The 22295-nt window shown below is 47.6% G+C and overlaps 1 protein-coding gene across 8 annotated transcripts in view; it reads left to right on the top strand.

The window, feature by feature from the left end:
• BCL2L1 (BCL2 like 1) overlaps positions 1 to 22295 on the top strand; it is a 51316-nt gene that overhangs the window by 1571 nt on the left and 27450 nt on the right. For 4 of the 8 annotated variants that reach the window (XR_009248925.1, XM_058685242.1, XM_058685240.1 and 1 more), the window contains exon 2: positions 74 to 767. Coding sequence is in view for 7 of the 8 variants with exons in the window: in XM_058685242.1 (XP_058541225.1) it covers positions 204 to 767 (564 nt within the window). In the remaining variant the exon portion in view is untranslated. The remainder of the gene's footprint in view (positions 1 to 73; positions 768 to 22295) is intronic. The other 4 variants (XM_058685245.1, XM_058685244.1, XM_058685241.1 and 1 more) reach the window with 2 other exon arrangements.

Raw genomic sequence — 22295 nt, 5'->3', positions numbered from 1 at the left:
TCTGGTACCTCCAGGGGGAATGGGATATTGTAGGGTAAATGGCATGCATATTAATTTTTTTTTTTTCCTGAAGCTCTTTCTCTTCCATCAGAACCTTATCTTGGCTTTGGATCTCAGAAGAGAACCACCAAGCAGAGAACAGACTCAGTGAGTGAGCAGGTGTTTTGGACAATGGACTGGTCGAGCCCATCCCTATTATAAAAATGTCTCAGAGCAACCGGGAGCTGGTGGTTGACTTTCTCTCCTACAAGCTTTCCCAGAAAGGATACAGCTGGAGTCAGTTTAGTGATGTGGAAGAGAACAGAACTGAGGCCCCAGAAGGGACTGAATCAGAGATGGAGACCCCCAGTGCCATCAATGGCAACCCATCCTGGCACTTGGCGGACAGCCCTGCGGTGAATGGAGCCACTGGCCACAGCAGCAGCTTGGATGCCCGGGAGGTGATCCCCATGGCAGCGGTGAAGCAGGCGCTGAGGGAGGCCGGGGATGAGTTTGAACTGAGGTACCGGCGGGCATTCAGCGACCTGACATCCCAGCTTCACATCACCCCAGGGACAGCATATCAGAGCTTTGAGCAGGTAGTGAACGAACTCTTCCGGGATGGGGTGAACTGGGGTCGCATTGTGGCCTTTTTCTCCTTCGGTGGGGCACTGTGCGTGGAAAGCGTAGACAAGGAGATGCAGGTATTGGTGAGTCGGATCGCAACTTGGATGGCCACTTACCTGAACGACCACCTAGAGCCTTGGATCCAGGAGAACGGCGGCTGGGTAAGGACCACGCCCCTTGTGTGTCCCTTTCTCTTGGCTTCTGGTCAGAGAGATCCCTAACAGCCTCTCCCCTGCTTCTCCATACTGTCGTGCCGGGTGATTATTGGAGGTATTGTTTGTTAAGGAGATGTGACTGGCCTCCTTGCACCGCAAGAGGTTAGCTCTTCTCAAATACAGATGACCTAGATCTTGAAGGACCAGGCAGCTTTCATTCCGGTCACCCTCACGGCCCCGCTCTTTCATACTCGTGTTCCAGTTTCCCAGCGGAAGAAAACAGCCTGTGTGTTTATTTGGCCCCAAATCTTTGCGAGTGGGAAGTGAGTCCAGTCAGTGCTCCCCTCACCACAGAAAGGGCTGCTGAGCGTAACGCCTGTGAGCTCCTCCATTCTTACTCCCCCCGGGATGTCAGTCCTGTCCTGGGCTTCCCTCCCACAACTCAAGTTCCCCTTTATTTCAGAGTTTGCATACATGTTCCTCTCCTCTCAGAACAGGGCACGGCCAGGCAGAAGTTCCCACTGGCTTGGATGGCTGAGGATGGTCAGATTCTAGGGCAGTGTAAGCTGTGCCAGTGGGCTGGCCGTGTTTGCACTGCTCCCCTATGTTCCTTTGCTCCCAAGTGTGTAACTTTCTGCATGGCTGGCCTGTTTGCCGAGCTCTTGCTGTGTCACGCATTAAGCCCGGGGACTTTGCACCTCGCTGCCTGGGGTCGGTTGGGGAGCTCCAGCTGTTCTGCCTGTTGCTTTCCGGCCAGGGTCCTGGGGCCTCTTCATGGAGCACTGTGTGCTGGCAAAGCAAGAACCCGGTCTTCAGGACATTGAGATTCAGTGACAGACTTCGGGAACAGACTGACCTAGGCTTGAGTGCCAGCCCGGTCACTTAACCAGCTGTGTGACCTTGGACAGGCCAGTTTACCTTGAGCCTCGGTTTCTTCCACTAAAAAAACGTGGCAAGCCCTCTTTGCCTTGTAGGATATTGTAAATCTCGGAGCTAATTTGCGCAGTGACTGGCACCAGCAAGTTTCCATAGTAGTAGTTGTTACTGGTTCCAGACGCACTTTCTAGGCCCAGGAGTCATGCCTCATTCCTTTCTTAGGGAGGAAGAATTCTCTTGCCCATCACCAAATTAGGAGGAGACAGTGGTGAGAGGTTCTTTACCAATGGTCATTGTAGGCAGTTTTTGCTCTTCCACAGTGAGATGGGTCCTAATTTCCTTGCTTCTCTCCCTGCGTAGGGGAGGTGCAGGGCTTATGAGAGGTATTGGTCCCCTCAGAATACCCAGAAAATTGAGCAGGCTTTGGGAAATAAGTCATCTATTGAAGGAGCTGAGGTGGAAGGGGCCTTGCACCGGGGACTCTGGAATCTCAAGAATGCAAATTATCCATAGGCTGGGCCTAGGGCGTGGCACTTCAGTTTACCTCTGAGCAAGAGACCTCCTAGTTTGCCCTGGAACCCTTCCCCCGTCTTATTTCCCATTTCTTTGCAACTTCATTAACTCTTCCTGCTGCTAGTTCTTGTAAAATACAAAGGGGTCAAGTCAGTAGAGGTCAGATGACTGGGGTGGGGTTGGGGAGGTAAAGGTGGAGAGCTCTCCAGCTAAGGCCGACCAGACTTGAAAGCCATTCTGTAAATGAACTCCCTGGGGGGATAAATGATTAAATAGTTCCTGTTGGTTTGTGTGATGACCTCGCCGTTCCCTCCTGCTTTGATTCTCTTTGGGGGCAAATATTTGTTCAGCTGATTCCAGGAGGGATGGGATTCCAGCGCTTTAGACACACCCTCTGAGGCATCTCCTAGTAGACTTGGGCCTTATGCCCACCTTGCCCAACTATTGTCTTTGGCCAGTGGTGCTAATACCAGGTGGGTTGTTGCCAGCTATTAACAAAAGACAGTCTGGGAGAGGAGCCTGTTCCGTCGGCCAGCCTCTGCAGAGGGCTACGTGGATCAGAGAATTGCCAGTCGCCCAGTATTGTACGTAGGAAGAGGTTTTAGACACAGCAGCATAGGGTGAGTTCATCAGATCGCCCCTGGATTGAAATTCCATCTTCTGTCTCTTTGCTCAAGGATTTTCAGAGCCCGTTAGACAACATACCGTATGTTACTTCCTCTTGGTGAACAGAGGGGTTGTGTGCAGAAGAGCAAGTTATGTCAGCACCATTTCTCGGCACACATGCTCCCTGAGGCCAGGACATAAAGAACATTTGGCTGGGGATCCTTTGGATAGAAGCTACCCACCCATCCTGTTTGAGCTGCACAGACTGGCTGCTGCAGTGGCATCTCAAAACCTTCCTGGAGGCTGTGGTGGATCCACGAGTGTAGGACTTATGGGCCATCATTACCACCTTGGGGTATGCTCTAAATTTAGCATCCCTACCGGAAAGGGGAAGGAAATGAACCTTTATGGAGTACATCTTATGTATGAGGCATTGTGTTGGGTCTTTTATTTACGCAACCAAAATTTATTGAGCATCTACCATGAGGCAGGCACTGTGCTGGCCATAAGCTGCACGTGGTATCTTCCCTCGTGGAAATGACATGCTATTTCATAGAACCCACACAATAACTTTCCAAGGTAGGGGGGTTTATTCCCAGTTGACATGTGAAACTCCTGATAGCTAAATGACTGGCTCCTGGTATCCCTCAACCAGTTAAGTGACTGAGTGGGAGTTTATACCTAGGTCAGCTTGACTCCAAAGCTTGCAGTCTTTTCCATCCCATATCAGGTTGTCCTGGGAGTAATAAAGTGACCCAGACATGCTGGCACAGAAAGCCAGAGATGCAGTAAGGCCAAACAAAACATGCCTGTGGAGGTACTCACTCTGGTCTGTGATGCTGGCATTGTACAGGTAGAACAGTGCCTTTGTTGGCCATAGCAGGTCCCAGGTAGTCTGATTCTGGCACTGGTAAAACTCAAGTGGGCATTAAAGGTTTTGCCTAGCCAGAGTGACCTTCTTGTTAGTTTTTTCATTGTTAAACCCTCTCAGGCTTAGATAAGAATCATGTGCATGTGGGGAGAAGGTGGCCCGCTTCAGATCTGTCTACTGAATTGTGGGTGGGTTCCAAGGACTGGAATTTCAGTCATAGCCACACCACGGCCTTACTGGAGTCACATGGCAAGATGCTGAACCTGTTTGTCTCTGTTGTCCATCCGTCTGTCTCACCTGTAAAATAGAATAATGATAGCCACCTGCCATAGCTGGACTCTAGTAAAGGATCTAGAACAAAAGCCCTTCCTGGCCTTTAATTGTAGGATGGAAGAAGCACCTCTTTAATGAGTGGGCTCTCTTCCTCAGAAAACTGAACTTTGGCCTCAGAGTTTCTCAAGAAACAAAGCCAGCTGCTGAGATAATCATCTAGATTGGAATATGATGTGACCTTCTCTGTAGGACAGAGTGTTTCTGGGGCTTTCAGTGGGAATGTGGACAGCTTTAGGGTGAGGACCCAGGTAGACTAGGCCATTTTGGGATCTCTGTGCCTGGGAAACCCCTAAGCCTGATGGAAATACCATTGCTGAGAGCAATGAACAGTGTGTGGGGAGAGGAAGCGTAATTTGGCCTTTCCCAGGTTGCATGGCTCTGTGGTCTTCTAGTTTCTATAGGTTTCTTCTTGCCTATTCTGGCTTCTTTGGCATGGGTATATGATTAGCTGAAGCACCTCAGTGACCTTTGCAGATCTCAGCAGCTGTTGGCAGTTCTGCGGTTTTCTTGGGGAAACCCCATTAGAAACCCCAAACGTGGAAATTTTTAGTAATCTCATTCAGGTCCCAAAGTGAGGTAGAAATATCTCAGGGACTCCACCTCAAAACACCCAGTTCTTCTGGATGTACATTTGACGTTGCTTTTAAAATTCTATCACCATCACAGAATTTTCCAGACTTCCTGGGACTAATTTCCCCAGTGGCCCCATGGAGCCCTTCAGCCTCTGCTAGAAAATTACCCAGGTGTTTTTTCAGGGGGTCTCGACAGAACCCAGAAGATTTTCTTTTCTTTTGTGTGGACAGTCACCACATTTGTTTGGGCTGCAGGAAGCAGCGGTTGTCAGCTGTCCTTTCCCCAGCAGGTATCTGTCCTGAGTCCGATGGACTTCAGCAATTTTGAGTAGCCACAGCCTTCCATCATGGGGCTTTCTTTCAGCAACTATGGTCTTGTCCGGGTTTAGCCTGGATAGATTTAGGGGTAATTCCCAGTGAGCTGCTCTTCAACAGAAGCATAATCTCCTACTACCTTAATTAGCAGGGCCCTGTCCCCACCCCCAACCTCCAACCTAATTCCACAGAGTCCTCCCTCGGGACTCCCTCTTTTTTCTTTGAAGGAGTCACTCTGCTCCTGGAGCCACTTCTCTTCTGTCCCTATAGCCGACAGTCTGTCTTCCCCGTTCCCAGTTGGCAGACCTGAGTCAGACAATCCCACTGGGTCTTTTTGTTTAGCCTGGGGAAGAGAAGACTCAGGAGAATATGATCACCAGTTTCAAATATCTGGGAAGAGGGCCTAAGCCTTTTTTTATTGGTAAAATACCCAGCAGAACTCGAATAAATGAGAGAAAAATAACAGTGGTAGTGTTAAATGAGTGTAAAGAAGACATTTCTAACACAATCACATCTCTGCCAGATTTAGGAGTTTTCCTGAAGGTCAAGTCTGCGTCTTGCCCATACTTGTTTCCTCAGCACTGACCAGAGGTCTTAGGCATAGCAGGCACCTAATGAAAGAGATGCCCACTAAATTTCTGAAGAAACACAGCTATCAAACCAGAAACCAGAATAATAGTAATGGAAACTCCTTTACCTGATGGTTCAGTCATTGATTCAAACAGTGTTTATTGAGCTTCTATGCACAGGCTGTCCTAGGTACTAGGGGTACTGCCTTAAGTAAAATGAAGTTTTGCCCTTGTGATGCTCACATTCTAGTGGGGAGAGACAGACAACAAGCATGTAGTTATGCGTATATAACATATCAAGTGAGAGTAAGCGCTGTGAAGAAAATAAAGCAGGTTGAAGTATAGGGCATGACTAGCAAGGGAGGTGGGGCTGCAGTTTTAAGAGTGGTTAGGGAAGGCCTCACCAAAAACTAATATTTGAGCCCGAACCTGAAGAAAGTGGCAGGAGAAGAACTAGCAAGAGGGAGAGTGGTTGGGATTGAAGGGGGAGAGGTGGCCAAAAGCCAGATTGCACAGGGCATTACAGGCCACGATGAGGACTTGGCTGTGGTTGAATGAGTGAGAGACCAGAAAAAAGTTTGGAGCACGGGTAAAGTGATCTGAATTCTGCAAGGGCTGCAGCCAGGAACCCTGTGATGAGGTTGGTGCAACTGCCAGGTTAGAAAGAATAGTGGTTTGGATCAGGAGACGGAAGTGGGAGTTGTAAGAAGGGACTAAGAGCAAATGGCCAAGCTTGCACATGACATGTTGATGGAGGCCACATTTTTTAACCGCTAGGAGGTCATGAAATCAAGGCTAAATAAGCTAGATGTTCTTCAGCGATAGTTCTGTCCAAATGCGGTATCCTGAATGGTTCTCCTCCATTCTAGCAATATTTCTGTTTGAAATGTTGTCTGGGCCTAGGTCGTAGCTCACCCACATCTAGCTGTGTAGCCTTGGGCAAGCTTCTTGAATTCTCTGAACCTTGGGGCAAATGATATCTGCTTCATCAGGTCATGACAAAGACCTTATGAGGCATGCCCAAGATGTGTAGAGCCTGGCACATGTTGTTAGCATAATTCCTATCATTTTTACCCCAGAACTCAAGTCAGAAACCCATTCAGCATGCATTCTCCCTTTTTGGGCTCCATGCCCCTCCAGCACATCCTCAGGGCAGGGTCCTAGCAGTGTTTTTGTCATGGTAGGAGTCCATGGTGTTTCTGTGCTGTGGTGGTACAAGCACTGGTCATAGAGTCAGGATCCTTGTTCTGTCATTCTGCTCTGACTCACTGTCTTACCTTGGCCAACTCACTTCACCCCCAGGCTCCAGTTTCCCCCAAATCTGTAGGACAGAGGGTTGAAGTGGACAGTCTAGGTAGGCATCTGGTTGTCACTGGCCTTAAGCCTTGTGGCCAATTCCACCATTAAGGCATATTAATTACATTTGAGGATGGCTCTTTCCTATCAACAGCTACAGCACTTGAGCTATAAAAATTAAGTAATTCCAGTGTCAATACAGGGTACTTTCTCACTGACCCCACAGTAATAATATTCTACATTTATGTAGCACTTTGCAACTTCCAAAGCGCTTTCATATCCACCTTGCCTTTTTGATGCATATAGCCATGCAGCGGGGTGAGCCGGAGGGAAATCAGGCTGAGAGAGGTGAAATGGCTTGCCCAAGGTTACACATCGGGAGGAAGAGGCAGGATTTGGATCTGTGGATCACTTGACCACTTACTTGCTGTGTGACCGTGGACAAGTCTTTTAACTTGTAGATAGCCGCAATAATAGTGCCTTGTTCTGAAGACTCAGTGAGTTAATCCACTTCTTAATGTTCTCAGAGTAGTGACTATCAGTATCAGCAGCAAACAGCAGCCACATCCTAGGGCTCCTTCTGGCTTCCCGTTTATTACATATTGATTTTTGCAAATAGTGTTTTTGCAGAAAGAAACTGCCTCTGGGACCTTCTGGTACTTGGTTTCATCCCTGATGAGACTCTCAGGCCAAGCTGGAGCCTTACAGCTAGCTCCAAGCTACAAGGCTTTTTGGGCAGACTCCAGAGCTCCCCTCGGAACTAGAGGTTTTTCTCTCGCTCTTCAGGAAATGCCATTGCAATGACTTCCATGGACTGCTTCCTGTCCCAGCCCTGCAGCCGATTCCTGCTGGTGAGAGTGTAGAAACTGGAAAGTAATGTCCCTAAAGACTCCCCCTCCCCACAAACTACTTTTTTTGGACGTGTCCCTCCCTTTCCTCTTGTCAGTTACTTTCTTTGCTCCCTCCCCCTTCACCCTTCACCTAGCTTCTCTCCCCAGCCCTTGGTCAACCCTTTAAGATTTGAAAATGCATTTCCAGTTAGTTCTGTCAGAACAGTTCTGTTCTGGGGGCTGGCCAGAACTCCATCTCTCTCCCAGGCTCCATCACTCAGTAGCAGTTTCAGTCTGGGACTCCCCCTAGAGGGACATTAAGCCTGTCACTTGCAGTGCCTTGTGTCATCCATTAACCCTGAGTTTCCCCTGAGGTCCCTACCCCCCCCCCGCCCCCCCCCCCCACTCCATCTCCCCTGCACAGGATGGAGACTCCTAAGAGAGATCTTAGAGGTTTGGCACATATAAATCCTGCCTCTTGGAGACTGATGACAGAGGATGGAGTGAAGTGGAGTCAGCCCCTCCCCCCTTCACCTTTCAAGAGGAAGCTAGAAGGTTGAAAACCTTGTTGGACAATCATCTGAGGAATGGGAGCTAGCTTGGGAGGGGATTGGAACGCACTCAACTATGCCTCAGATCCTTTGTTCCGCTCTTGAAAGGGAAACATTCCCCTCCCTCCTCCCTGGCCACACACACGTGCCTTTGTTCCCTGGTCAGGCCAGGCGGAGCCAGGAACACAGTGTCCCTTCCAAGGAGCCTGACTTGTCTCCCCAGAGGCTGGCTTCCTGGTCAGCAGGATTGAGACTTTTGCTCAGGAACCCCCCCCCCCCTCCGCCCCCCAGCCTCCTGTCCTTTCCATGGAAGAGTCTTTCTCTCAGCAGCTGAAAACTTGACTACAGAGCTGTCCAGGGACTTCCCTGGAATTATTCCATGGGATGCCCACATCCCAGGATTAAACAGTCCCTCCCTCTTATTCCACTTGGTGATTAATATTATTGTTAACATTACTATTAATAGCACCTAACATTTATCAAGTGCTTACTCTATGCCAGGCATTGTTCAGAGTGCTTTATATGTATTTATTTATTCCATTCGTCTAGCTGCACTTTGAAGTTGGTACTGTTATTAACCCCATTTTACAAGTGAGGAAACTGAGGTACAGAGAAGTTAAGCAACTTACGCAAGGTAGCACAGGTAGAGGTAGTAAGTGGCAAAGCCTGGGAGAGTAGTTTCCAAGCTCCCACTTTTAAGTACTCGGCCCCTGCCCCCCATTGTACCAGTGTTTAGATGATGGTGGGTATTTATCCAGTGCCACTTACGTGACAGGCCTTTTACCAACATCATCTCTTTGTTACTGTCCTGACAACTTTACCATTATAGGACACTGAGATTTGGAGGGTTTACTTAGCAGGAGGCAGAGTCAGGATTTGAAACCAAGACCATCTTACTCCAAACCCTGTGTTCTTTTTCTCTACCCTTCTTAAAAGCCCTACAAGGTTATCTTCATTCTATGGTTGAGAAAAACTGAGGCTCGGAGAAAAGTGACATGCTCTGGGCCTCATAAGCTAATACCAGGGCGACCTGGGCTTCAAACTCGAGGTGACACTTTTAACACTTTACTGCCTTAGTAGTCTGTAGCGTGATGATAGTAGCTTTTATGTGCGTGTGAACGCTGTGTCATTTACCAGCCTCCTTTGTATACATCATTTCACAGCGAGGTAGGTGAGGTGGGTATGTTTAGACCCATTTCAGGAAGGAAACTAAGGCCAGGAGTCTTGTCCCACAGTAAATGGCAGCGTCAGTCTTACAAGTCTTTTTCTGGCTTTTAAGGCCTGAATGTTATATATAATGTCTGCCTTCCCTAAGGCTGTTCATTGCTTGGAGCTGTCCTTAGAGTTTGATTTCATTTGTTACAGCAGCAAGTACTGATGAATGCTTTACATGTGCTAAGTGCTGGGGATACTGTGGGTACTGGGGTGAGTAGACCTGGGTTCCATCCCTCAGTGGTCTGTTTCCTTGCCCCACACCTGGGGCCTTGCTAGTATCCTTCTGCCATCTGAGTCAGGCTATATGTATCACCCGTCTACCCCCTCTATTGCCAGACACACCAGGCAAGGTTCATTATAGTTGGTGTGTACTGATCACCTTCCACACACCCATAGATAAAACTCCGGACTCAGACTTGAAGCTTAGCTTGATTTCTTGCTCTACTACATAAGTACTAGGCATATCAGTTTCAAGTTCTCACCCTTAAATCTGAGAGAAGTAATACCAACTCATCAGAGTAAGGGAGGCTTAAGCAAGAAAGTGAAATTTAAAAGTGCTTTTTAATAATAATAACAGATACTGTGTGTTGAGTGTTTGCTCTGTGCCAAGTGCTACATTTATGCCCTTGACGTTAATCATCTTGTTTGGTCCTCACAACTGTGTCAAGACAGAGAATCCAGAGCTTCAAGAGGCTCTATAGGGGCGCCTGGGTGGCTCAGTCAGTTAAGTGTCTGACTTCAGCTTAGGTCAGGATCTCACAGTTCTGGGGTTCGAGCCCCGCGTCGGGCTCTGCTGACAGCTCAGAGCCTAGAGCCCGCTTCAGATTCTGTGTCTCCCCCTCTCTCTGCCCCTCCCCAGCTAGCACTCTGTCTCTGTCTCTCAAAAAAGAAAATAAAAATGTTGAAAAATAATAATAATTAAAAAAAAAAAAAAAGGCTCTATAATATACCCACACTAACATACCTTACAGGAGGCAGATCTGGGTCTCGCACTCAGATGTATCTGGTGCCAAAGCCTACCCTCAAGCCACTGCGTCATTGCTTCTTTGCAGGTCTGGACTGGCTTATTTTACCCTGAGTTCCTGGCACAGGGCCTGAGGTTGGGTAAGGGCTTGGCCAGCATCTGCTCAATGAACATGAGGTTATTATTAGATGCAGGTTAGGTGACAAAAATGTCTCTGTCCCTAAGGAAGCAAACTCATTTGCAGCAGGAGGAATAGACCCGAAACACTTGGTGAATGGCTCCAGGCAAACTGTGCCAAATCTGTGCTGTCGTTTCCAGAAGCAGAAGAGGACAGACCCACTGGCTGCATCCCACAGATGCCCTGGAACTCTGCCAAACCAGGCCACTTCCACCATCAGCTATTCAATTGATGACTCGGTCCAGAGGCCTCCACTCCCAGGCTGCATCATCAATATGCGCCTTCTCCCTTGCCAACTGCACTGCCAACCCAGACCCTCTCCTGCGCCAATAGTGGAAAGTGTCAGGAGGGGAAAGATCACCATAGGCTTGAACAATAGCCTTCTCAGCAGTGTGGCTTTGTGCAATGCAATGCACACTGAATCCTCAGTTTCCCCATCTGTAAAGTGAAGATAAGAGTCATCCCTTAATGAAGATAATAGTAGTAATGTCTTTCTCATGGAATTGCTTTTTCTTCAGCCTGGGTCACTCTTCTCCTAGATCTGATCAGGGCTGTCATCTTACCATTTAAGTCTCGACTGAAATTATCACCTCTGGAGAAGCCACCCATGTTTACATGTTTACCGTCTGTCTCCTCCAGTAAAATCTAAGTCCCCTAGAGTGTAGGAGTTTTGTCTCATTTTTTCCTTCATCCCCAGCATCTAGCAGAGTGCTTGGCATGTAGGAGACACTCAGCAATATTTGTTAAATGAGTGAGTGACCCTGTAGCCCACCTAGCACAGTGCCTGACGCGGTATACTCAGTCAATGTTAGGCATCATTATTACCTATTAGGAAGATGTGGACCATGAAGGCTTTCAGTAGTTGGAAGGAATGTGCAAGGGCAGCCTTGGTAGGTAAGAACCACTCGGGCAGATCTGGAGGGTAGAAAGTGTATGATGCGTTTGGGAGGTAGCGAGAGGGCAGACTGGCTGAAGAGGGTCTGGGTTGTGAGTAAAGCTGGTCAGGGAAAAGGGAGCAGTGACTGATGGCAGAAGTCTCTGGGCAGAGGGATAGGGATGGTTGACAATACAGGTGGGCCCAGTGGGGAGAGGCCCAATACCAGAGGGATGCAGCCAGGTCTCCGGTGACACCTGGGAAAGAGAATCTCTTGCCAGCTGGGACACAGCAGGGAAAACTGCAGGGAGATAAAAGCCAGAGGCACCTGTGACCTGTGGATCAGGTAGGCTGCCCGGGTTGTTATTTTGGGGCTCTGGGGCAGGTGCAGATTCAAAGGCTTGATTGAAGCCTTTTGGCAACTCTTGTCTCAGTAGGGTAAACATCACCTGTCTCCTGCCACCTGTGGCAACAATGCCAGGAAGGTACCCTAGGAAGGCCCAAAGGGGCCCAACTTTTTTGCTGCCCTCATGGAGCAAGAAATACCCACCATGATAGGCCACTCCTTCCCTGTCATACAACCCCCTTTCTGAAGGGCTCAGGTGGCAATAAGATACCGCCTGCCCAAGAGGCCTCCATGGTTCTGGCCCATGTAAGGCAGGGGCAGGGCTTTGGGAGCCGTTGACAGCTGGGCCCAGCTGGGGGAAGGGATCAGTTTGGGAGCAGGTGCAGATTTCAGGGAGGGCGGGGCCTGAAGGGAAGTAGGGATCTTGGTAGACTACAAAATTGCCCTCCCCATCCCCCAGCCACAGCTGGCTTCTCTAGGAACCTGATGACCTAGTTACAATGCTTAGAAATTGTTAGCTTAGCTTGCAATTTAGGGCTGTACCAGTCTCTCCTTTCTGAGGCTTCTTAGGTCCAAAAGGTGCCCTGGCATTCCCCCAAGGGGGTTCCATGTGAAGGATATGCACTGTATCACATGTATGGGCTTCTTGTCCAAGAAAGGAAAGAACCAATCAGGTTTCTCCCTTCTTCCTTGATGTGCCCTCCACCCACCCAAGGGAGAAAAGACTCCCCTGCCCCCACCCATGCCCACTTCTTTCTCTCTCTGGGGGGTTGATGGGTGGCCAACAAAGGTCACAAACTTCTTACCTGGAGGTTCCGTAGAGAGGGAGACTCCTATGCCCCTGGAGATAGCTTGAGCACACCTAACCATTTCCTCCTTACCTTCTCATCTGTGTGTTGTTAAGGCTGGATGGAAGGGGGTGAAGAAGAATCTTTTGGGGGCTCTGGAGGCTCCAGCCCTGCCAGGCAGTAGCTGCTCCTGGTGTTCCTGGTGTCTGCCTCTCCATGGCCTCCTTCAGACAAATTTCATCACTGTTAAGAGGCACAAAATTTGGCAAACCAGTACTGGAGCCTACTTGCCCTATAGTTATCCTTGGACAAATTACTTATCTCCCCTAGCCTTAGCTTCCTCATTTATAAGAAGGAGGTAATAATATATAGTGCTTTTCTTGAAAGACTCTTGGGAGCATGAAAACAACTGGTAAGATACATGGAACACTTAGCATGGGGGCTGGCATATAGTAAATATACTAAGTATGACAGCTACTACTACTGCTATTATTATCAGAGTGTCTTCACAGGTGGTCAAGTTGCTGTGGTCACTATTGGCGCTACTCTCCAAGAGAAAACTTCTAGGTTGAGAGAGTATGTGGATATCCTTTGAACCAAGAGCTTGGAGATTTTAAGATCCTGAAGCTGAGGACAGTGGTGTATAACCTTGTCCTCCACCTCCTCCACAAGTGCCCCAAGTCATGCTCTGTTCACAGTAATCGTGGCTGACCTGGCATTTGGCAGTAGGGCGTATTTGATCTTTGCTGAGTACCTCCAGGAAGGCAGGGCCCTCCTCCTCTGCTTTATTTACCGCTGTGTCCCTAGAACCTGCCACAGAACCTGGAACATAGAAAGCACTCAGTCATTATTTGTTGACTGAGTGGAAGGCTTAGTGAGTTGAATATTTAAAGTATATAGAAGTTGGGGCGCCTGGCTGGCTCCATCTGGAGCGTGTGACTCTTGATCTTGAGGTTATAAGTTTGAGCCCCACGTTGGGTGTCGATAGTACTTAAAAATAAAATATTTTAGGGGCGCCTGGGTGGCGCAGTCGGTTAAGCGTCCGACTTCAGCCAGGTCACGATCTCACGATCCGTGAGTTCGAGCCCCGCGTCGGGCTCTGGGCTGATGGCTCGGAGCCTGGAGCCTGCTTCCGGTTCTGTGTCTCCCTCTCTCTCTGCCCCTCCCCCGTTCATGCTCTGTCTCTCTCTGTCCCAAAAATAAAATAAAAAAAAAAAAAAAAAACGTTGAAAAAAAAAAAAATTTATAAAAAAAAAAAAAATAAAAAATAAAATATTTTAAATAAAATAAAAATAGAAGTGCAGAGAAGCACACCTAGTGCATAGTAGGTGTGTGACATGTTTGAACGATTAAACAAAGTGTTGTGAGGCCTCTGAGTTTTTCCAGGATGGCTCCACTCCTTGTTTGCTGTGTGGCCATAAGCCTCTTGCCCAAGCTCTGCCCGTTGCCTCATCTGTTGCAGAAAGATAACACCCGCCTTGCCTCCCTCGTGGGCTAGCTGTGAGGCCCAGGGAGACGATAGATGAAAAAGCACTTTGAGAACTATAAATATTTGGTCTTGTTGCTGTTCCTTGACGAGGTCACACCATAGCTGTGTCATTCATTCATTCGTTCATTCATTCAGCCAACAAGCATGTTTTGAGTGGAAGCAATAGCTGGCTCGCTTATCTGGCTTCACGAATTTGGACAAGTTACTTTACTTCTTTAAGTCTGAACATCCATAAAATGGAAATAATACTCTTTTCACAGGATTGTTGGGAGGAAGCCGAAAGCAAGGCCCCCTGAACTTACCGAGGCTGAAAACTGTCTCTCTCGCTGTCATCAACTATGATGAGGCCTAGCACTTGGTGGCTGAGGGTTTAGTGACATTAAGCCATTACTGCCTTCTGTAGTCAAATTACCAGACAAGGCCAGAACTCTTGAGTGTGACTCAAATGGGAAGTAGAAATGAGTGTTCCCTCCTAACCCCAGGATGTCCTCGCCTGCCTCGGCTGGACTGCTGAGTGGGAGATCTGACCCAGCCAGGATCAGTACTGCTTAAACATAAAACCATGAGGCACAGTGGGCCTCACCCCACGCTCACCTCTGATTCAGAACAAGAACATCCACCCCTCGTTCTACCCACTTCTCCGTCTGCTACTCAGCCAGAAAAATTTCCCTTTGTTCACAGCACCCACATTCATATGAAACCCTAGGGGTTACCATATCAAGGAAATCTTCAGGGAGTCCTCAGAAACAACCCTTTGGGGCAGGGTCTTGTGAGGGAGCCCAAGTCTAAGTTCAGGGTCTCCTGGGACTGGGTCAAGCAGCAGGTGCAGGCATGAGGCCCCAGGCTGGTGGCTAAGTGATGAAACTGAGAGATGTATAGGGCCAGACAAGAAGCCAACCTAGAGGAAACTGCCTGCCTGTCCATGCAGGTGTGTGGGCACCTGGGGGCAGTTTCTGGTTTGAGTTAGTGGTGGAAGTTGGCTTTCGAAATCAGTACTCCAAACCTCAGTGAGGGAAGCCCATGGAGCTCCAGGGCAAAGCCTGCCGTTGGCACCCAGTCTGGGCTATAGAGTCAGACACAGCTGAATTTGAATCCAGGCTCCATCACGTACCAGCTGCTTGTCCTTGGGCACATTCCTCCCCTTCTCTGAGCCTCTGAAAAGTGGAAATAATAATACCTGCCTCAGTTTTTCATAAGGATGAAATGAGATCATACATGTCAAGCTCAACACAGATGTTAGAGTAATTTTAACAATAGTATTTTTTGTGCAGTTCCACTTAAGTGTTCATATGTATTAATTCTCTGAATTCTCAAAACAGTAGCACTGAGGTAGGTACTCTTATTATTCTCATTTTACAGAGGAGAAAAGTGAGGCATAGGGAAGTTTAAGGAATTTGCCCAAAGACACAGCTACTAAGTGGTGAAGTCATGAGTTGAACCCAAGCCTGCTGGCTCCAAAGCCCACGTGTTCTACCTCTGGATAAGGAGGGCCCAGTAAATGTTGCTGCTGTTACTCTTGTATCCTTCATTGTAGCTGTCTGTGGTTTTGGCCTATCTGCTGAATTCTGAGCTCAGTGAAGGCAAGAAACCCATCTTAATCACCTTCCATCCCCAAAGACCAACATAGTACTCATAGTACTCATTAATATGTGCTTAATGGCTGAGAATATTCCCCATCTTCATTAATCAATCAGTAGCTCTTTATCGACCATTTCCTGTAGGCTAGATTTGAACTAAATCCTGGGAGGAATGCAAAGTACAACTGTGTCTCTGTAAACGGAAGGTTGGGTGTGTGTATGGTTGGGGGGGAGAGGGGGAAGCATTCCAGAGCACTGTGTCATTGGCAGAAACTTCCACACAGGAGGCAAAAACAATACAGGTGGCTTGGGGATGTTTTGCAAGCTGGGATTCCCACCCCTCCCTGACTGGGCCACTCCCTCCATCTTCTGCAGAACAAGGTGGCACAGATTCCCTACTACTGCCCTAGGCGGAAACCGCTCCTTCTCTTTGCACTCCTTCTCTTTGCGCCCTCTCCAGTGAGGAGGGTGCATCTTTCTTGCTCATGCAGCTAGTTCATGGGAGCCTAGAATGACAGGGAAAGAATCAGAAGTTTGGAGCTGGGAAGGGACCTTAAAAAAAAACACTACTGCCAAACCAGGTTAGGGGGGGTGGGGAGGGAGGGGGGCAGGGTGGCTCAGTTGATTAAGTGTCTGACTCTTGGTTTCAGCTCAGGTCTGATCTCACAGTTTGTGAGTTCGAGTGGAATCTGCCTCTGCACTGACCGCGAGGAGCCTGCTTGGGATTCTCTCTCTTTCTCTGCTCCTCCCCCACTGCTGTGTGTTTGTGTGTGTGCGTGTGTGTGCACGTGCGTGTCCACACTCTTTCCCTTTCAAAATAAATAAATAAACTGAAAAAAAAATTTTAGAAACCAGGTCCAGATCTTACCACATTCTTGCTTGTCAGCCTCTACCCACTTAGAATAAAACCCACAGTCCTTACCAAGTCTGCTAAGACTTGCATGATCTGGTCCTGGCTGCCTCTCCCATCCTCCATCCATTCCTCCACTCCCTCTCTGTACCCTGACCACAGAGGCTTCTGCTGTTCCTTGTTCCCGTCACACTTGTCCCTGCCTTCGGGCCTTTGTAGTTGCTGTTTCCGCTACCTAGAATGCCCTGCCCTGGTGTGTGCCTTGCTGGTTCCTTCCATTGACTCAGCTCCCAGGTCACCTCCTCCAAGAGGTTCTCTTTGACCTTTTGTCTAAAGTAGCTGAGCTACTTTGTTTAGTCTTTTACCTGCTACATTATCTAGTCTTTCACCTGCTTGTATTTTTTGTCATAGCACTGATCTCTGACATTTTCCTTTTGTGTGTTTACTTGGTTTTTGTTTCTTCCACTGGAATACAAGTGTCATGATTATAAGGACTTTGGTTTGTTCATTATTTTATCTGTAGTTCCTAAAACTCTAAAACTGTTCCTTGCAGGTAGTAAACATTCAGTGAGTGATTTTGGAACAAATGACTAATGACTGAGCAAATGAACAAACTTGAGATGTTGTTTTCATTTTACACATGAGAAAACTGAGGCCCAGAGAAGTGAAGCCAATAAGAATTGAGAGTGTTGTTTCAGCTCATCTTTTGAATGCTAAGTGCCAAGCACTGTGTTTAGTGATTTACTTGCATTATCTTTGTTGCTTCTCATAATGAGTTGTTTGGAACATCATTTTTTGTACACCATTATAGCATTTACAAGAAAACTAGAGGAGCGGCTTGGTCGATTGAGCATTTGACTCTTGATTTCAGCTCAGGTCATGATCCCAGGGTTGTGGGATCAAGCTCCATGTTGGGCTCCTCACTGAGTGTGGAGCCTGCTTAAGAGTGTCTCTCAGGGCATCTGGGTGGTTCAGTCGGTTAAGCGTCCAACTTCGGCTCAGGTCATCATCTCAGTTTGTGAGTTTGAGCCCCGTGTTGAGCTCTGTGCTGATAGCTCAGAGCCTGGAGTCTGCTTTGGATTCTGTGTCTCCCTCTCTCTCTCTGTTCTTCCCCTGCTAATGCTCTGTGTCTCTCCCTTTCAAAAATAAACATTAAAAAAAATTTTTTTTAATAAAAAAAAAAAGATTCTCTTTCTCTCTCTCCTGCCCCTCTCTCCCACTACTGCTCTTTTTCTTTCTTTCTCTCTCTCGCTCTCAAAAAAAAAAGGGGGGGGGGAACCTAGACTCTTATTTTTTTTATTGGAACCCCATTCTGTTTTACAAAGAGCTGGATGCAACTTAGGAAAATTCATGTAACTAGAAGGATTTAGCTAGAGATGTCAGGTGAAAGAAAAGTATGGGTAAGAAAACAAGAGCCAGAACTAAAATAGGGTCCACAGAAATGGATACTTGAGTCTCTTTGAACTGAGCAGTTTTTCTACTGTTGTTATGATTGATTACTAAATTATGCCCAGATTCTTGAAAATGGTTTTTTATTTTTTAATCCAATCACCAAGCACTTAGCTGGCTCAGTCGGTGGAGCATGCAACTCTTGATCTTGGGGTTACGAGGCTGATCCCCACATTGGGCATGGAGCCTACTTTAAAAATAAAATCCCAGGGGCGCCTGGGTGGCTCAGTCGGTTGAGAGTCCGGCTTCGGCTGAGGTCATGATCTCGCAGTCTGTGAGTTCAAGCCCCACGTCAGGCTCTGTGCTGGCAGCTCAGAGCCTGGAGCCTGCCTCAGATTCTGTGTCCCTGTCTCTTTGCCCCTCCCACACTCATGATCTTTCTCAGAAATAAATAAACATTTAAAAAAAAAATTAAAAATAAATAAATAAAATAAAATCCTCTCACACATTTGACCTTGAGATTGTCCCGACTGCATATAATAGTCCAGGATTTGTTGGCTTCCTCACCACCTCATCAGCTGGACTCCTGGACTAAGGCAGCATGATCTCTTCCTTCTCATTTACCAAAAGAGCCAGTCCAGCAGGGAGGAGCCTGGCCCTTGCCTCAACCCCAACTTTGTCTCAAAGAGAGCCTTTTCCCTAAGAGATTAGTTGAGATATCACCCAATTGAAGACCCAGTTCTTAAGACACTTTGAACCGAATTAGAGAGAAGACATCACATGAAAAGAGATGTTGTGAAAGCCACCAGTAAATGCTAAATGCCAAGTAAAAGAAGCACATCACAGCAGAGGGGCCATTAAAGCTGGAGCTTACCATAGAGAGGGAGAACTGGTGCTCCCAGCAGGGGGTCATGTGAGCTAAGATGTGCCAACTGGGATGGACTCTTGAGAAGAGACTCATGAACAGCAGTAGTCCAGTTGGAAGTATGTGTGGACTGGCCCCTCTCTTACTAGTTGATAAAGCCAGAACGGTCAGTTGGAGCCAAATTTGTGGAAGCTTCAAGTGCCAAGAAAAGATTCTGAGGCCCTCCTCGGCAGCCCTGGTATCCCAATAGATGAGTCATTGCCAGGCATAGATGCCCATCCTGGCTGCCTGTCGGTCCACTGATTCCCAGGTAGCAGTGCCAGCATCCGAAATGGGAGCCAGGACCTCGAACGGACAGTGAACAGAAGAGTAAGTGTGGGGCATTTGTCAGGTGAGACTCTGACCATCCTGGGTGCGTTCCTTCATTTTGGTGATTCAGCAAATGTTCATTGGGCACCATTTACATGCCAAGTGTAAATGGCATGTGCTAAGTGCTGGGGGTGCTGTGATGAGCAAGACAGTCAAGGACGCTGCTGTCACAGAACTCTTATATTAGTGGGGAAGACAGCTAGCCTGTAAAACAAATAAAATCATTTCAAATAGAAGGTTAAACAATGTAAAGAAAATGAAACTGAGTAATGGAGTATCTAGGGAAGCAACTTTATGCAGGGAGATCAAGGAAAGCCTCTTTAAGGAGGTAACAGTTGACCCGAGTTAACCTAGGTTAAGGGGAAAGAGCCAGCCTGGGAAGATTTGAAGCAAAGATTTTGCAAACAGAAAAGCAAGGCAGGGGTGCACTTGGCTCATCCAAGCTTTGGGCCAGTGCAGATACTCAGCTCTGACAGCGGCGTGCCCAGTCTGGGCCTTTGTTTCCTTTTGAAATGTTGTAGATGAAGATGTTCTTCACACCTCCCTCACAGACACCCAAGGGGAATAAGGGTGACTGCCATTTATCGAGCACCTGTCGATAGCCGTGTCAGGTACTCTGTGCATTTTCTCATTTAATTCTGCCACCCAGCCTGTGTGGTACATGGTCTGTTGGCCCCAGTTTCTCTTCCAGTGAGGAAACTGAGGTCTGGAATGGTAACGTTCCACGCCTAGGATCCTGCAGCTTGTGCACAGTAGAACCTGGATTCAGATCCAGATTGGTGTGGCTCTAAAACCAGAATTCTTTCCGTTGCCCCACCTTTGGAATGAATGAAGCATTGTTAGTTCAGGATGTGCAGAAAGCCACTTAGCAAAAACAGGGTAGTGGAAGAAGCTTGGGATAAGGGTCTTGAATGATACCTACTATCCTTGCCAACTGAGAGGACTCTTTTTGCTCATCTTGAGGATGCCTTTGGAGCCTGGGGTTACTGTTGGCCTTTGCCAGAGGCATGTTCGGACTTAACCAGCTGAGTATCCCCCAGTTTCCTGCTTTTACCATCTCAGCTGCTGGTCAGGAGGTTTGGGAAGGTGACATCATCTAGCTGAATCAGCTGCTGCTTCTAGACACTTTAACAGGAACTGAAAGTCATTGCTCCTTCCTTTCTGCTCTGCAAGTCTCTTCAGAATGAGGCTGGGGTACAGGTATTCCACCTGCCTGCAGGGGGTTGGGTGGAACAGTGCTTCCACTTTTAGAGAGCTGGAAGGTTCATTTTCTTGGAGAAAGCTGTCCTCAAAGCTTCCCAAGCTAAAGGATCAGTGTTCTTGGGGAATAGAAGGATTCACAGGAGGGTGAATGTTTGTAGTACCTCTATTATTTATTTATTTATTTATTTATTTATTTATTTATTTATTTATTTATCTATCTATCTATCTTATCTATCTATTTATCTATCTATTTATTTATTTCTGTGTCAGTGTGGGATTTTTTTCTAATTTTAATTCTTTTTTTTTTTTTTTTGAGAGCAAGAGAAAGCATGTGTGGGAACGGGAGGGGCAGAGGGAGAGAGAGATAATCTTAAGCAGACTCCACACCCAGTGTGGAGCCCAAACAGGGCTCAGTCTCGCAACTCTGAGATCATGACCTGAGCCAGAATCAAGAGTCGGATGCTGGGGTGCCTGGGTGGCTCAGTTGGTTAAGCGTCTGACTTCAGCTCAGGTCATGATCTCACAGTTCGTGAGTTCTCACAGGTCATGAGATCTCACAGTTCGTGAGTTCGAGCCCTGCGTCGGGCTCTGGGCTGACAGCTCAGAGCCTGGAGCCTGCTACAGATTCTATGTCTCCCTCTCTCTCTGCCTCTCCCATGCTCATTGTCTGTCTCTCAATAATAAATAAACGTTGGGAAAAAAAAAAAAAAGATGCTTAACCACTGAGCCACCCAGGTGCCCCTCTTCCAGCTTCCCTGAGCCCTGTGACCTCGGCAAGAACTCCGGACCCTTCTGATCTCTTTCACCTAAGTCCAAGGTCCAGGCCCAGCACTGTAGGATGGGCAAACAAAATGTTATTTGTGGACTTCAGCCTTCTGGCATTTAGAGTCTGGTCAAGGGGACAAAAACCTTAGATTTCAGAACAGAGCAGCCGCCACACTAAGATCTGTTGAAATACCTGCCTTCGCCTCTTGACCCAGTGGTCATAAAGGAGAAAGATAAGTGAAATACATTTAAGAAAGGAAAACAATCAAAAGAAAGTAATAAAAAGATGGCTCAGTGCCAGGTAAGTAGGACAACAGATGGCTTCTTTGTGCTGTGACTTTGCCTCTCTCAGCCTTACTGTTTTCACATGTAAAATGGATTTCACCAGGGTTTTGGCTCCTTGGGTCATTAGAATATTACGTAACACATGGAAAGCATTCAGCAGTGCACCCAGCACCCAGGGAGTATTCATTAAATGGTAGCCCTTTAGATAGGTTCTCAAAAGAGAGCCAGCCCATTGGGTTAAGGTCAGGGAAAAGGTGGGCTTAGAACTGGACTTTGGAGCTTGGATACACTTGTGGATGGATGCTGATCATCTGCTGTGTAGTCTTTGACAGTTGACTTTTTACTTCTCGGAGCCTCTGTTTTCTCTGTAAAACATGGGTCCTGTTAGAACTCACTTCACAGGGCTATTGAAGGGGTTATTAAGGTGCTATATTAATGGGGCACCTGGGTCGCTCAGTCGGTTGAGCGTCTGACTTCGGCTCAGATCATGATCTTGCAGTTTGTGAGTTCCATCCCCGCGTTAGGCTTTGTGCTGACAGCTCAGAGCCTGGAGCCTGCTTCAGATTCTGTGTCTCCTTCTCTCTCTGCCCATCCCCCGCTTGTGCTCTGTGTCTCAAAAATAAATAAATAAATGTAAAAAAAATTTTTTTAAGTGCTAAATTAATAGTGGAAACCACTGACTAGAGTCCCTCTCCAGTATGTGCTATTGCTGTTTCTTAATTTGGCAGGGGAACTAGCCTGGGTAAAGACTAGAAATGGGACGTGGGAAGGCCCAGCTATTGCTCATTCCCTCTCTCGCCTGGGTAACTGGATCAGCTGTCTCTCTGCTTCTGCCCTTGCCTGCCGCCCCCCCCCGCCCCCAATCTGATATCTATATAGCAACCAGTGATCTTTTTTTTTTTTTAATGTTTATTTCAGAGAGAGAGAGAATGCGCACACGCAAGTGGGGAAGGGGCAGAGAGAGAGGGAGACACAGAATCTGAAACAGGCTCCAGGCTCTGAGCTGTCAGCACAGAGCCCGACGCGGGGCTCGAACCCACGGACC

This window comes from Neofelis nebulosa, chromosome 9, assembly GCF_028018385.1.
Source record: "Neofelis nebulosa isolate mNeoNeb1 chromosome 9, mNeoNeb1.pri, whole genome shotgun sequence".
NCBI classification, from domain to species: domain Eukaryota; kingdom Metazoa; phylum Chordata; class Mammalia; order Carnivora; family Felidae; genus Neofelis; species Neofelis nebulosa.
The sequence above is the reverse complement of the archived record's forward strand: the minus strand, read 5'-3'. Positions and strand labels throughout refer to the sequence as shown.